General features: G+C 50.2%; 1 protein-coding gene across 1 annotated transcript in view; it reads left to right on the top strand.

Moving 5' to 3' along the window:
- The first annotated feature begins 4,119 nt into the window (after positions 1 to 4,119).
- The window catches only part of WNT9A (Wnt family member 9A), a 61,654-nt gene continuing 50,970 nt past the window's right edge, over positions 4,120 to 14,803 (top strand). The window contains exon 1 of the mRNA XM_081163854.1: positions 4,120 to 4,304. Coding sequence (XP_081019980.1) covers positions 4,195 to 4,304 — 110 coding nt within the window. The 5' untranslated portion in view covers positions 4,120 to 4,194. The remainder of the gene's footprint in view (positions 4,305 to 14,803) is intronic.

Below are 14,803 nucleotides of genomic sequence, written 5' to 3' on the forward strand. Positions count from 1 at the left end.
TCCAGTTCACTTTGTTGTTTCTTTAAATACGTCATAAAAGGTTCCCATTCGTCTTTAAAATCACAGTTATCCTTGTCGCGTAGTTTATGTGTCAATTCTGCCAATTCCACGTAGTCCATCGGTTTCTCTTGCCACAGTTCTTTAGTCGGGATTTCCTCATTCCTCCATCCTTGTGCTGTTAAGACTCTTGCTGCCGTTGAGATACCATAACCAAACCTGATACGGTGGTTCCCAAGAGGGAGGAGGCAGTTTTTGGATACTGCATGCTATTTTGAATCAATATGGTGGCCCGAAACATTCTGAACTCCGCCACTTCAGATGCCTCTGGAAATATTGCTGCCCAATTAGGTAGGTCTGTTCCCAAGACAGAGGAGTGGATTTTGGCCTGCGCTTGAATGCCATCAGACACTGTTTTGAATTCGGCTGGTGGACCAAACAGTTACAAACTGTGCTAATCTGTATGCCTCTGTATATATTTGTAATAGTGACAGCTGATATTGAGCCATGTACCAAGTGTGTAATCCTGCAGGGGTCTGCTCCACCATCATGTTTAGGGAAGTTTTTAATGACTGGTGTTTTAATGTATTTTTAATATTTTGTTGGAAGCCGCCCAGAGTGGCTGGGGAAACCCAGCCAGATGGGCAGGGTATGTATGTATGTATGTATGTATGTATGTATGTATGTATAAGGTAAAGGTAAAGGGACCCCTGACCATTAGGTCCAGTCGTGGGCGACTCTGGGGCTGCGGCGCTCATCTCGCTTTATTGGCCGAGGGAGCCGGCGTACAGCTTCCACGTCATGTGGCCAGCATGACTAAGCCGCTTCTGGTGAACCAGAGCAGCGCACAGAAACGCCGTTTACCTTCCCGCCGGAGTAGTACCTATTTATCTACTTGCACTTTGATGTGCTTTCGAACTGCTAGGTTGGCAGGAGCAGGGACCAAGCAGTGGGAGCTCACCCTGTTGCGGGGATTCGAAGAGTCTTAGGCTCTGTGGTTTAACCCACAGCGCCACCCGCGTCTCATATGTATGTCCAGTATGTATGTATGTATGTATGTATGTATATGTGTATGTATAAATAAATAAATATCTTGTGGATTCCAGCTACTGCTATTCAGAAGCAAGCAGCCTCTTGACTGTGGAGGAAAAGCATAGTCATTGTGGCTAGCAACCATGAATGAAACGTGCTGCAAATGAAGCCACTTAATGAATAAACCAGGCTGCAGGTGGGGAGATTCCATTTCTTTCTTTTTAAAAAATTATGTTCATTAAAGATTTCCTTGGTTTACATGCATTGTCTCGGGAGATTCCATTTCTGAACGGTTCCTTGCATTACCTCCCCACCCCACAAAAACAACCCTCCCTGCAAGAAGAAACCTAGCACAGCAGGAAACAGAACTGTCCTCTTATTGGTGCAGCAATAAAACCGCTAGCACATTTACAAAGCTAAGCAGAGTCTGGTCTGGTTACAAACTGGATGGGGGAACACGTGTTGAGATTCCTGTATTGCAGGGGGTTGGACTAGATGACCCTTGGGGTCCCTTCAAACTCTTCAGTTCTATCTATGATTCTATGAACCTTAAACTGTCAAGGAGTTTTCCCGATTCCTTCTTCCCTATATATGGGGGAGCATTCAATATTTCTACCCCTTCACTCTGTTAGGTGCCCTTGCAGAGCAGGCCTAATCTAATCGTCACCCACAGCACAGTTTTTCTGCTGGCAGGTGAAGAGGTTTTTGGGAACTGGTCACTTTTAATGAGGGTCATGCTGTTTCTGTTGAGATTGTCTGTATGCTTTTGTTTTTAATTACAGTTTTTTCCCTATGTTTTTAGCTGTTCTTATTTTATCTGCAAGCTGCCTTGAGATTGCCTTTCCCCCCAACAGCCGCTGCCACACAAGATTTGTGCAATATTTAATTACTATCATTCTTAATTGTTAATCGCCTTCCACATGCACGTCTCCAGGCAATGTAAAGGGTTCAAATCTGTACTTGACCTTGCAGCTCACTGGGTGATCTTAGGTCAGTCACCGGCTCTCAGCCAATAGCCTGTCTCACACGGGTATTAAATTGGAGAGGGGGAAAAAACCCCCATGTACACCACTTTGAGCTCTTTGGAGAAAAAAGGTGAGATATAAATGCCAAAAAAAGAGAACAACCTGTAATAAAAACAGCAAAGAAAATACAATATATTATTATTAATTGAATTTATTACCACCCTATACCCGGAGGTCTCAGTGCTCGATTAAACCCCTCCCCAAAAATATACCTGTAAGGGGGTTACATAACATGATGCAGTGTAGTGGCTTCCTCAAGCTTGGCCCTCCAGCTGTTTTCGGCCTACAACTCCCATGACCCCTAGCTAGTAGGACCAGTGGTCAGGGATGATGGGAATTGTACTCACAAAACATCTGGAGCAGGCTTCCTCAACCTTGGCCCTCCAGATGTTTTGAGACTACAATTCCCATCATCCCTGACCACTGGTCCTGCTAGCTAGGGATTAATGGGAGTTGTAGGCCAAAAACAGCTTGAGAGCCGTGGTTGAGGAAGCCTGGGTTAGAGTGTGGAACTAGGATATGAGAGAACCAGGTTCAAATCCACGCTCAGCCATGAAACTCATTGGGTGACTTGGGGCCAGTCACTGCCTCTCAGCCTAGTCTACCTCATGGGGTTGTTCTGGGGATTAAATGAGGTGAAGCAAAATACACCACTTCGAGCTCCATGGAGGAAATATATATATATATATATACAGTGGTACCTCTGGTTGGGATGCGGGTGGCGCTGTGGGTTAAACCACAGAGCCTAGGACTTGCCGATCAGAAGGTCGGCGGTTCGAATCCCCGCGACGGGGTGAGCTCCCGTTGCTCAGTCCCTGCTCCTGCCAACCTAGCAGTACGAAAGCACGTCAAAGTGCAAGTAGATAAATAGGTACCGCTCCAGCGGGAAGGTAAACGGCATTTCCGTGCACTGCTCTGGTTCTAAGTTGCTAAGAAGCAACTTAGTCATGCTGGCCACATGACCTGGAAGCTGTACGCCGGCTCCCTCGGCCAATAAAGCGAGATGAGCGCCGCAACCCCAGAGTCGGCCACGACTGGACCTAATGGTCAGGGGTCCCTTACCTCTGGTTACGTCCACTTTATTTTATGTTCTTTCAGGTTACATCCCATGGCGACCCGGAAGTACTGGAAAGGGTTACTTCTGGGTTTCGCCGCTTGCGCATGCACGCAAAATGACGTCACGCGCATGCGAAGAAGTGGCGAATTGCGATCCATGCGTGCGCAGACATGCCGCTGCGGGTTACGCTCTTTTCATGTTGCGAACGGGCCTCCGGAACGGATCCCGTTCACAGCCAGAGGTACCACTGTATACCTTCAGTAGAATAAATAAATGGATGCTGTAAGTAAATAAACAAATCTGTCATTTTTAAAAAATGGCAGGCTTTTAAAAACGGCACACATATTAAAAGCATCAAAATATAGACAAAATCAACTGCTGCTGTTGTTTTTTTAAAAAGACCTCCAAATGCTTGGAAACACAGAATTGCAGAATTGGAAGGGACCCCTTCGGGTCATCTAGTCCAACCCCCTGCAATCCACTAATCATTGCTGGATAATCCCTGGCAGGTGGCCCCCCGACCTCTGCTGGAAAACCTCCAACAAAGGCAAGTCCATCACCTTGCCAGGTAAGTCCATCACTAAGTCCATCACCTTGCCAGGTAAGTTACCATCAGAAAGTTCTTCCTGATGCGTAAGGGGAAGGGGGTTGGGGAGAAAGGAGAGTTTTTAGCAGGCTGCGAAGCCAGCAGGGCAACAGGCGGGGAGTTTCAGAGACCAGTAGCTGCTGCTCTGGCCGAAGATCGACTTTCCCCTTCTCGGATCCACCTCTCCGTCCTCAGCTCAGGACCCGAAGCTCGCCTCTCAGCCTCGCTCTAGCCGAGCGCAGCGCTGCCTCCTTTGCGCCGCTCTCCGCCGGGAGCGCGCGGGAGGGGGGGGGAGGGAGGCGGAGCGGAGGGGGCGGGACTCCCCTCCTGGCCCCGCCCCCGGCCTTCGCTTCCCTGCTCGGGGCCCCGCCCCCGGCTCGCAGCTGGGCTCGGGCCGCCGCCGGCCTCCCTATAAAGCGGCCGCCTCCAGCCGCCCGGCTGCTGATCCGGCTCCGCGGGGGAAGGAACGAGATGGTCAGCCCGAGCGCCGCAGCAAAATGCTGGATGGACACCGCCTGCTCCGCTGGCTCTTCTTCTCCTCCGCCTCCTGCGCGCTCCTAGTGCTGCTGCTCGCCGGCGCTCCGGGACCGTCCCTTGCCTACTTCGGGTAAGTCGGCGGCGGGCGCGGCTGCCTCACCTCGGGGGCTGCTTTTTAGCTGACACCCCCCTAATCTCCTCTCCAGAGGTAACGCGGCGGGGTCGGACTCTGCAGCCGGCGATCGCGTGGCGCTCCGACGCTTTGCTCGCGAGGAAGCGAGCCCCGGGCCGCCGCTGGCTGCTCCGGGATCGGTTGCCTTTGGATCGCGCTGCGCTTCACCCGCGCGCAAGCGACGCTGCGCTTCGTGGGAAGTAAAGCGCCGCTGGGTATTCGGGGGCCGGTAGGAGCAAGGGGAGCGGGATCTGGTTGCGGTGGCTGGGGCTGCAGCGCTGTGCGCGCCTCCTCGCGAGTAAAGCGCCCTCGACCTGGGAGGGGCCTGCTTCAGAGCAAACCCGCTGTCCGCTTTTTATTTGTTCGTAAAATGCTTCCCTGGAAACGGAGCTTGTCTTTTGCACGTTCACCTTCGTGCCTTCCTCTGCCCCCACTACAACCTGCTAGCACCGTTCCCCCTCGCAGCCGTGGCGTGCGCCCATCACCGTACCGTCGAGTCTGCCTCTTCCTCCTCCTTTCTCCAACATGCTGCTTGCAAACCCTGAGGTTTTGCAACTTTTGCATTTCAGCCAAAGCCTCGACGCCCTTCCCTATTCTCTCTCCCTTCCATTTTCATATAGGGCGCCCGCTGTGCCCCCTCCCCACCCCCACCCCTGCGTGACTTGGCAGCAATCCGGCTGCCTCTGTCTCCCTTAGGTGTGCCCCATAATCCCGCTTCACCTTCCAGCTGAGAGCGGCAGGTTGCTCGCACACTCGCTCCGGCGGCGTCCCTGCCCGCTGGACGACCCGCGAGCGCTTCTCTCCGGCGCGTAAAACGCACCGCTCCAAAATACTATACTGCATAAGAAAATCTCCTGCAGGCTGCTTAACCCAGCCTCTATGCAGTCTGTATTTTCCCCTTAATAAAACCCCTTTTCAGTATTTTCCCCTCTCTCCACCCAAAGCCCACCACATCTCCCGGCAAAGTTTTTGCAGACCCCCCCTCCCTGCCCTGTAGGAATGTTTAGGGATGAGGGGTGCACTTTGCACGAATCTTACCTGAACCACCTGTTTTCACTCTCCCTTCTCCGCATTATAGGTTGTTCAGGATGTTTTGCAGCATCCAGGGCTGTTTGCTATATAGACCAATCCTCCCCTTCTTTATTATCCCCCTCCCCAAATTATTTGGGGTCAGGTGCATCCGACAAGCAGCAAACGATTCCTTGTTCCACGCAGTCACCCTTCTGAAAATCTGATTGCATTGAATTGGAAGGGACAGGAAGTGGGAGAGGAGTAATTTGGTGGTGCTACTTTCCCTGCAGAACCAAGCGACTCTCTTGGGGTGTGTGTGTGTGTGAAACACAAATGCACAATTTTTGTCTCCCCTCCCCTCCTTGCAAACTACCTGTGTAGCCCCTTTTGACGCTCTTTCCAAAGAAGACACATTGACTCTTCTTAAATGTGTGTTAGGAAATGTCCAAAGATTGTATTGTGTGTTCCTCACCCTGCAATGAAAATCTTCGGTAGATTGCATAAGAACAATACGCTGTTCCTGGGCTACCGGTGTCAAAGTGGTGGGTGTTTTGGGAGAAGTGGCAAAGCTTAAGGGGGCTGGGTCTTTGCTTCTACTTTGGCATTCTAGCAATGACCCCTCCCTTCCTCCCTGGTGCTGCTTGTGTGGGTGACTCATGAGCCTTGTCCTGGGCAAAGATGATGGCAATGTCAACCTGTTTAAACCCTGTGGATTTGCTTTATGTTGGCATTAGGCTGTTCTTGAGAAATTGGTCTGAGTCTCAGTGCTGCTGGTGGCGAGTTGGCCTTTCTGCTCAAGCCATGTCTCCTGGTTTGCTTGAACTGCATCCCTTTTCCACGTTAACTTCATGTCTGAAGTTCCAGGCTGTCAGCTGGGAACAGTTTGTTGAGCTCTTTCCTCGCTCCGCTTTGCACTTTGGAAGAATATCCATTGCTTGGCTTGCCTTGAACTTCCCTGGAAGCTGAGCAGGCTTGGAAGAGTGAGGTGAGAGGGTTTTTTCTCTCTTTGCTATAAAACATTGTGCTGATCTGGACGCCCTCTATTTATTTTTCTTTTCCGTGGCGTTTAGTGGTGGGGAGCAGCCTGGGTTCTGCAAGCTGACATCGGTTTTAAATGTTTGTGGTCACTCTTCCTTTCTGTGTCTTGTGAGTTTTTTGCTGGCCGTGCAATTTACAGATGACTCTGTTAGGAAATGGCAAGATACATTTTATTTATGGGATGGATCATGCTGGTTGTTCCTTATAGCCATAGGCTGGAGTGGCTTGTGGAGCTGTGCTACCTTTTGAGGCTAAATTGGCTCCCTGTAGAACAAACGTAGAAGGCAACAGTCTACTTTGCCAGATGCATGCTCCTCTTGCAACCCTACAGGCCAATCAAGGATGTAGCCCTCTGATTCCATATCTACCTGCAGTGGCTTACAAGAACAGGCTCCTGTAAGAAAAACCAAAGTATTTCATTTACTTGTTGCTCACCTGGAGTTCACAGGTGGGAGGCATTTTGCATGAGAATGGTAGGTATCTCCACTAAGGAGATGGTGGAACTTAACCACTTAGTCTGCAAGATCTTACATTGGAAGCCAGCTGTGAGAATGAGCTTTAGTCACCAGGGGTGTACATTGATGCTGCAGAGATGGTGTGTGAGATTTCTGCTGTAAGGGGCATCAGGGCTCCTGTGAATGCGTTTGTCAAGATGCAATTGCGGGGTCTGGAATGTGCGTTTCTGGTGCCCTGGTGTGTGTGTGATCAGCTCTTTCTCTCTCCCACCCTGCCCCAGCTATAGTGATTACTGCTGCCATGTGTTTCTAAGCTCTGGCATTTGGTGGGCAGGCAATCAAAGAGAACAGCGAGAATAAGCTGTTTCTTTTCTTCTTCCTGTATTTCATAAGACTCTGTGTCTGGGAAAGTGCCCTCCCCCCCTTTTTTTAAAAAAAACCTCACCGGCCTGTCTTGGAAGTATGTCCCCCACCCTTCTGAGCTGGTATGTCTGAGTCCCTCCCCATCCTCCCTCCTCTGTGTGCCTGCTCTGATTTCTGCAGCTTCCTTTCTGGAAATGCAAAATGGGTGGGGAGCTGTCATAGGTCGAAAGGCTGTTCTTCTGATCTCAGATCCTTCCCACCGGAGAGGAAAAAAGGAGCAAAACTACTGCGTGCTGGGTGTCCTGTTGTGACTGCTGTCTCTCTCTCCTTCTTACTCCCCCATCCGCCAAAGACTTGCTACGTCTTCCCCTGTTTTAATGAAGTTTGAAAGAGAAGCCCAATCTGCTCCTGTTTGATCAAAAGCATCCCTGTGGCTCTGTGTTTTGCTGCCCCTTCTCCTAATTAATCCTGATGGCAATTGGAGCAATTGGATGCAGTTGTAAAAAGTTGACCTTCCTTACCACTTGTTAAAACCACTCTAGTTTGAGGGGGGTGGGGAGCGGATGGTTTTAAGTGCAGTTCTGGCTCCTGCCAGCAGAGGGGTCCATTAATCCATGAATTAAGTTTATTAAAAAAAACAAAAAACCACCACCCCCAACTACCCTCTGGTGTTAAGACTCGCAGGTGTATCCTGTTCTCTAAGAAAATAAAATATTTTCATGGGAAAGTTTCTTTTTGCACTCTCCCTCCCTCCCCTCGTCTTGTTCATTTCTATTTATTTTGTTTCTCTCTGGGAGGATCCATTCTCTGTAGGCTGGGATCGGAGGCAAATAGCCAGCCTCTCACCCCCCCCCCCAACCCACAAGCACCATAGCAAGATGAGGTTTCTGTTTTAGTGCAGAAAGAATTAAATAAAATGCAAGGAGGTTGCTTTAACCTGCTTCCCTCTGTAACTTCCACCTCTTCAACCTGCTGAGGTCCTCTCCTTGAAGCGTGGCCATTGCTTGCCTCCTCTTAAACCTCGATGCTTAATGGATGTTTTGGATTCCCGACAAGTATCATACCTGGAAAAGAAGCACTCCTAAGTGTGTGTGCGTGCAGGCACATCACAATCAGGCACGGATCTCTTTCTGCATAGACAAGAGGAGTCTGGGTGCCACATATGGTGGAATAGGTATCTGCTTATCATACAATTGCAGAAGTTGGATGCTTTAGCTGAGATTCCTGCATTGCAGGGAGTTGGACTAGATGACCCTTGGGGGTCCCTTCCAACTTTACCATTCCACGAAGGAACACCAAGGGTCATCCAGTCCAACCCCCTGCAGTGCAGGAATCGGTGCATGGGTGCAGAACATGGCACTTGCCCATTGAATCCTTTCCACATGCAAGAATGTTGAAAAGGTCACTTAATTCATGTGTGCGATGCCTTTCAGAGTGACAGGGGAACCCAGGGCGTTGCAGGGCTTCCTGCAGTGTGGCTGATGTGCATGGGTGCATTGCAAACCCACAGGGAAAGAGCGTCACTTAATACGCCAGGCATGGGCATTAATGGGTGTTCAGGGCATGCCTTTAGAGAGAGACTGTTCTGCAGAAATGTTAATGCCTATTAAGGTCTCCACTGCAGGCAGAAGGCTTGACTTTGCTCAGTGTTTATAACACAGTTGATGGCTGTCAGATGGGGGAGGCTGATGGTTTCATGTGCTGCTTGTGGGGTTCCCAAATACCTCTGGTGGTTAGGTAGAAGCAGGACATTAGACTAAGTCCATCCTTCCAGCCTGGTGCCCTCTGGAAGTCTTGGAGTATAGCACCCATTGGCCTCAGCCTGCACCAGGCTGGGGATGGACAGACCCAGCGAACTATTAGCGTGGTCTAGCGCTGTGGGTTAAACCACAGAGCCTAGGACTTGCCGATCAGAAGGTCGGTGGTTCAAATCCCCGTGACGGGGTGAGCTCCCGTTGCTCAGTCCCTGCTCCTGCCAACCTAGCAGTTCAAAAGCATGTCAAAGTGCAAGTAGATAAATGGGTACCATTCCAGCGGGAAGGTAAACGGCGTTTCCGTGCACTGCTCTGGTTCACCAGAAGCAGCTTAGTCATGCTGGCCACATGACCTGAAAGCTATACGCCAGCTCCCTCAGCCAGTAAAGCGAGATTAGTGCCACAACCCCAGTGTCGGTCACGACTGGACCTAATGGTCAGGGGTCCCTTTACCTAGCTGGTCTCTGATATTGTCCTCATGCACCTGTGGCTGGAGCAGAAACCTGTGGGGTCCTGATCCCCTTGCGACCAAGCCTCCTCTTTGCTTTGCCTCTTGCTGGGTTTTGTTCTTGGTCACAACACGGTGTGACGGAATGTCAGGCAAGAATGTTTTGAGCTGTCTTGGATATCGCAGCAGCACCAACTGTGCAAGGTGCATTATGGAGCAGGGTAGGAAAAATAAGTGCCCAGGCAGTGAGGTAGGTGTCTAAGAATGGAGGGGTGGGAGAAGTGGAGATATTGCCATGGGATGAATGTGAGTAAACGCTATTGCAATGCATCCTGCATCTGGTTGGCCACTGTGAGAACAGGGTGCTGGACTAGACGGGCCATCGGCCACCAGACTCTCCTTATGTTCTTCAGGCCTGGGTTTGCCATGGGATGAATGCTATGGAGGCTTCTTGCTGGAATAAAAGGCGGAGGCAGTTCTAGGCTGATGGGATGGCATGGGAGAGCGGGCAGAGAGTACTGAAGGCAGGAGGTTTTTGGGTGATGAAGCTGGAACTGGGAAAGCCTTTGGCATGATGACTGTGCAGAATTCCTTGGGCAGAGCAGATCCTCATCACAATTTGGGGCAAGTTACCGTATTTTTCGCTCTATAACATGCACCAGACCATAACACGCATGTAGTTTTTTAGAATAGGAAAACAAGAAAAAAAATATTCTAAATGAAATAGTGGATATATGATTTTTGTGGTTCATGCTGTGGCCACAGACATGTGATCTGACAGTGAGTTTGGAGTAGCCCAATGCAAAAATCCTGAGGATCCATGTGGATCCATGCTTTGTAACCACGGAGGAGGGAAGGAAGGGGAACCATGGATCCTCTGCTCACGACTGCAGCAGATCCCCCCCGCCACCCGCAGGCATTCGCTCCATAACACGCACAGACATTTCCCCTTACTTTCTAGGAGGAAAAATGTGAGTGTTATGGTGCAAAAAATACGGTACATCCTCTGTGCTTGGGAAAGGTGGTGGCTATGGCAAAGTGTGCTTTTAACGTGGACGTTGCCTTTTGGAAGATGCTTTGTAAAGAAACGAGCAATCTGTGAGGATGCTTGCAGTTTCCACCAAATCTGTTCTGGCTACAGCTGCTTGGAACACATTGCGCGGAAGTGTCCCTTGGAACCTGGTGGTAATTGTGTAGGGGACAGTCTGGCCAAACATTTGTAACTGTTGCCTCTTACGACTTTCCCAGTGTAAGCAGCTGAGGAAATCACCCTTTGTCAATTACATAGGCGCCGACTCCATGGGGCTTGAGGGGGCTCGAGCCCCCTCAAAAAATTTTTTGGGGGGGCTCAGCCCCCCCAATAATCTCGGGCGGGCGCCCTTCCAGCAGAGCGCCGCCGCCGTCCCCCGCCTCCTCCCCACCTGCTCCTTCGCCAGCCAGCCAGCCGCGTGCCCTAATCGGAGAGCCCCGGCCGGAAATCCCGCGAGAACAGGGGAATCCCGACTGGCCACACCTCCCAGCCAGCCAATCGGCTGGCTGGGGGGCGTGGCTTGCCCTACTTAGGGCCGGAGCCACTTTATTTGCATATTCATGAGCTTATTTATTATTCATGAGCTTTCCCGGGCCCCCCCAATATTTTTTCTAAGTCCGCGTCCCTGGTCAATTAACTTGCAAATATTTGACTACATTGTATGAGCTTCAGTATTGACTGGACTCAACAGTCCCAGCTGGTTTGGAAGATGGTTTCTGGATTAACCCAGGAAAGGTCACTGGGGTCCCCAGTGTTGGCAGCAGTTCATCTCTAGCTACCTGATCATGGTAGAAAAGGAGGATGGCTATCATCACTGTGTCTTATGCATCTCATTTCCAGAGGCAAATGGTGCCAGATAGAAAGGGAATTCTGGGCTAAGACAAACCTCACTCTGATGCAATCTGGTGCCGTTTCTGAAGCTGGATGACACGCTTTACTGCTGATAGGCGAGCAGCAGACCGTAGTTTCTGGCTGTGATGTAGTTTTATAGTTTTGCAAGAACACCTGTAGATGTTTCAGTCCACTGCTGACATCCCAGGAGGTGCAATGGTGGAGGGTGGAGGAGATCCATGTGCCAGGAGTCATAGGGCTGTATCTGACAGTATTCGAATCCAAAACACTCCTGCATGGCTAACTTAGGTTCATTAATTTTAGTGGGTCTTTTCTGAGTAAAATTCCCTTGGCCACAATCCACAAAATCCTGACAGAAAGGGGAACTTGTTCTTTGTACTAGGGTCCAGATGCAGGAAACGTGAAGAGTTCTGGAGCATGTTCCAAAATCTGTTTTCCATGCATTCCCCTTTGCCATTTATTACATCTTTATATCCCTGCCTTTTCTTCCAAGGATCTCAAGGCAGTTTGACTCAAGGCAGTTTGAAGTAGCCATAGCTGAATGGTAGAACATCTGCTTTGCATGCAGAAGGACCCAGTTTCAGTCCCTGGAATCTCTAGGGAGGGCTGGGGAGAAGACCCCAGTGTCAAACCTGGGAAGAACCTCTCCTAGCTAGTGTAGACACAGGAGGTGGACCCTGCGGTCCTTCCAGGCTGGTTCAACAATGGCTTCCATCACTCTGGACCACTGCCCTTGCCGGCAAAGGCTAATGGGTGTACAAGGAAGGGTGAGGGCTCTGGGTCCCCATCTCTGGTAGAAACAATGCTGAGCTCATTGGACTGAGTTTGTAGAAGTCAGCTTCCTAGGAGATCTGTACCGCCGAACGTCCCCAGTTCCCCTTTGGCAGTGGCAGTCAGCAGCCCGGAGCCAGCCTGGTAGCAGATTTTCCCAGGGACAGATCTGCAAATCCAGGGACTGTCCCCGGGAACCGGGGACATCTGGTAACCCAACCTTGGTGTGATCAGCAGCAAAATATTGGACACAGCGGAAAGGAAATGCTTGGGGAGGCTGTGGGAGAAACCAATCGGATCTCTGTTGTTTCAACCATCTGGTTGGCCACTGTGTGAACAAGATGCTAGACTAGATGGGTCCAGCAGGTTCTTCTTACCATCTTAAGAGGGATGGTCATAGACCTTGCCCCAGAATCTCCTGTTAAAGCTTAAAGCGAGTGGAATAGGCCACCCTCCTCTGTGCTGTGCAATGTGTGTGTGGTTTCGACGGCCATAACGTAGGAGCTGTCTGCAGCACCTGCCTCAGTCTTTGGCTTGGCCTGCAGCAGCTGTTGCAACGTGCTTAATGCTCTTTTCCAGTGAGTCTTGTTGGCATGTCAGCTTTCCTTAAGCCTCTGTCTGCCTGTATAGGTTGCGCCAGCTGAATTGTCCTACTTTAGACTGTGCTGGGGAAGCTAAGCACCCTTTTGTTTCTTCAAGTGGAGACCCTGCTAGCAAAACCCTGGGCTACTCCTAGGGCAGTCATGGGCAGAAGGTGGATCAGGATCTGCTGGTAGATCTTCAGGGGATCTCTCTCCTCTCGTGTTGGACGGTGAAACGGACAAAGCTAACCAGGAGTGGACTTCTGTGTGAAAGGACTGTGTTCGGTTCTGCGGCTGAAAACAAATTTTCATACAAAGTGCTATGACTGCAGAGAGCCAAGCTTGACCTGATGCAGAAGTCTTGTGCTTGAAACTTTTGATATCTCTCTCTTTCACCCCTCCACCCTTTAACTGAAAGCAGGTAGTTTGGATTGGTGTTGTGGTGCTTGGAGATGCGGTGTGTCTGTTAATAAAAAAACCCCCTCAGAAGCGCCACAAAGATCTTCTGCTGGTAGCTAGAAAGAGCAGGGCTGTCTCGGTGGTTGTTGTTGTTTAGTCGTTTAGTCGTGTCCGACTCTTCGTGACCCCCTGGACCAGAGCACGCCAGGCACTCCTGTCTTCCACTGCCTCTCGCAGTTTGGTCAAACTCATGCTGGTAGCTTTGAGAACACTGTCCCACCATCTCGTCCTCTGTCGTTCCCTTCTCCTTGTGCCCTCCATCTTTCCCAGCATCAGGGTCTTTTCCAGGGAGTCTTCTCTTCTCATGAGGTGGCCAAAGTCTTGGATCCTCAGCTTCAGGATCTGTCCTTCCAGTGAGACTCAGGGCTGATTTCCTTCAGAATGGAGAGGTTTGATCTTCTTGCAGTCCATGGGACTCTCAAGAGTCTCCTCCAGCACCAGAATTCAAAAGCATCCATTCTTCGGCGATCAGCCTTCTTTATGGTCCAGCTCTCACTTCCATACATCACTACTGGGAAAACCAGAGCTTTAACTATACGGACCTTTGTTGGCAAGGTGATGTCTCTGCTTCCCCCCCCTGTGGTGGGCCCCCACTTTGTTTAATGCAAGCCTAGTAGCATCTACTCTGCCTGGCATCAGCTCGGCATTCCAGGATCTTGGGTAGGGATGTGTGGTCCCTCCTGCCACTTTCTGCCTGGTTCTTTTTCAAGGAGAGATGCCAGGGACTGAAGCCTCTTGCATGCAAAACACCTGCTCTAAGAGATGGGTTAAAGGAAGAGGAGGCAACCCAAGTAGCAGAGGTTGGTAAAACAAAAACCCAGTCCTGGTTCTTGGTAGATTGTAGTAGGAGGGGAGATATCTCAGGTGTGGTGGACTTAACCTGTCTCAGGGCGGGCAATGTGATCTGCTTGCGTACAGCCCCGTGGTAAAATCATTCCAGATCCTACAGTGCCACTGGTATGTATTTGCAGATGATTCCTCCTTCCAATCAAGAAAAGGAATTCTTTGTGAAAGTAGCAGAACTCCATTCTTAGCAGAGGAAGCCGACTTGCCACATCAGATTATTGTTGGTCCTGACTGTCACCAGTTCTCCAGGGTTTTGGGCAGGGATTTCTCTTTCTCTGCCCTACCTGGATATTGAACCACACAGCCTTAGCCACACAGCCCTTCTCCAGACTAGCATCATAGAAAGCTGCCTTATACCAAGGCAGACTTTTGGCCCATCTTGCACTGACTGGCAGGGGCTTGTCAGGTGGGGGAGATTCCCAGAGATGCCATTGGGTATAGGATCTCTGCAAAGCAGGTGCTTTCCCGCTGAGCTTTAAAGCCCTTATTAACCATGAGATTAAATGAGAGGTGCTTCGGTTTGTTGGGGCTACATCTCTTCGCACAGAATTCCTTAGATAAGAGGAGCAGTAGTGGACCAGTCGGGAACTTGACCAGGCCAGGGGTGTAGTTTGGTGGAAGGGTACCTGCTTCCTAAAGTTTAACATTCCTCTTCTCCTGAGCTTTTGGCTAATTAAACAATCTATGTGTGGGTGGGTGGGGCATTGTTTTAGTCTGTTATTATGTATTTTTATGTTTTTATATTGTAAACCACTCTGTGATCCTCGGATAGAGGGTGGTTTGTTGTTGCTGTTGCTGTTGTTTAGTTATTTAGTCATGTCCGACTCTTCGTGACTCCATGGACCAGAG

This window comes from Podarcis bocagei (assembly GCF_964188305.1).
Source record: "Podarcis bocagei genome assembly, chromosome: 12".
NCBI classification, from domain to species: domain Eukaryota; kingdom Metazoa; phylum Chordata; class Lepidosauria; order Squamata; family Lacertidae; genus Podarcis; species Podarcis bocagei.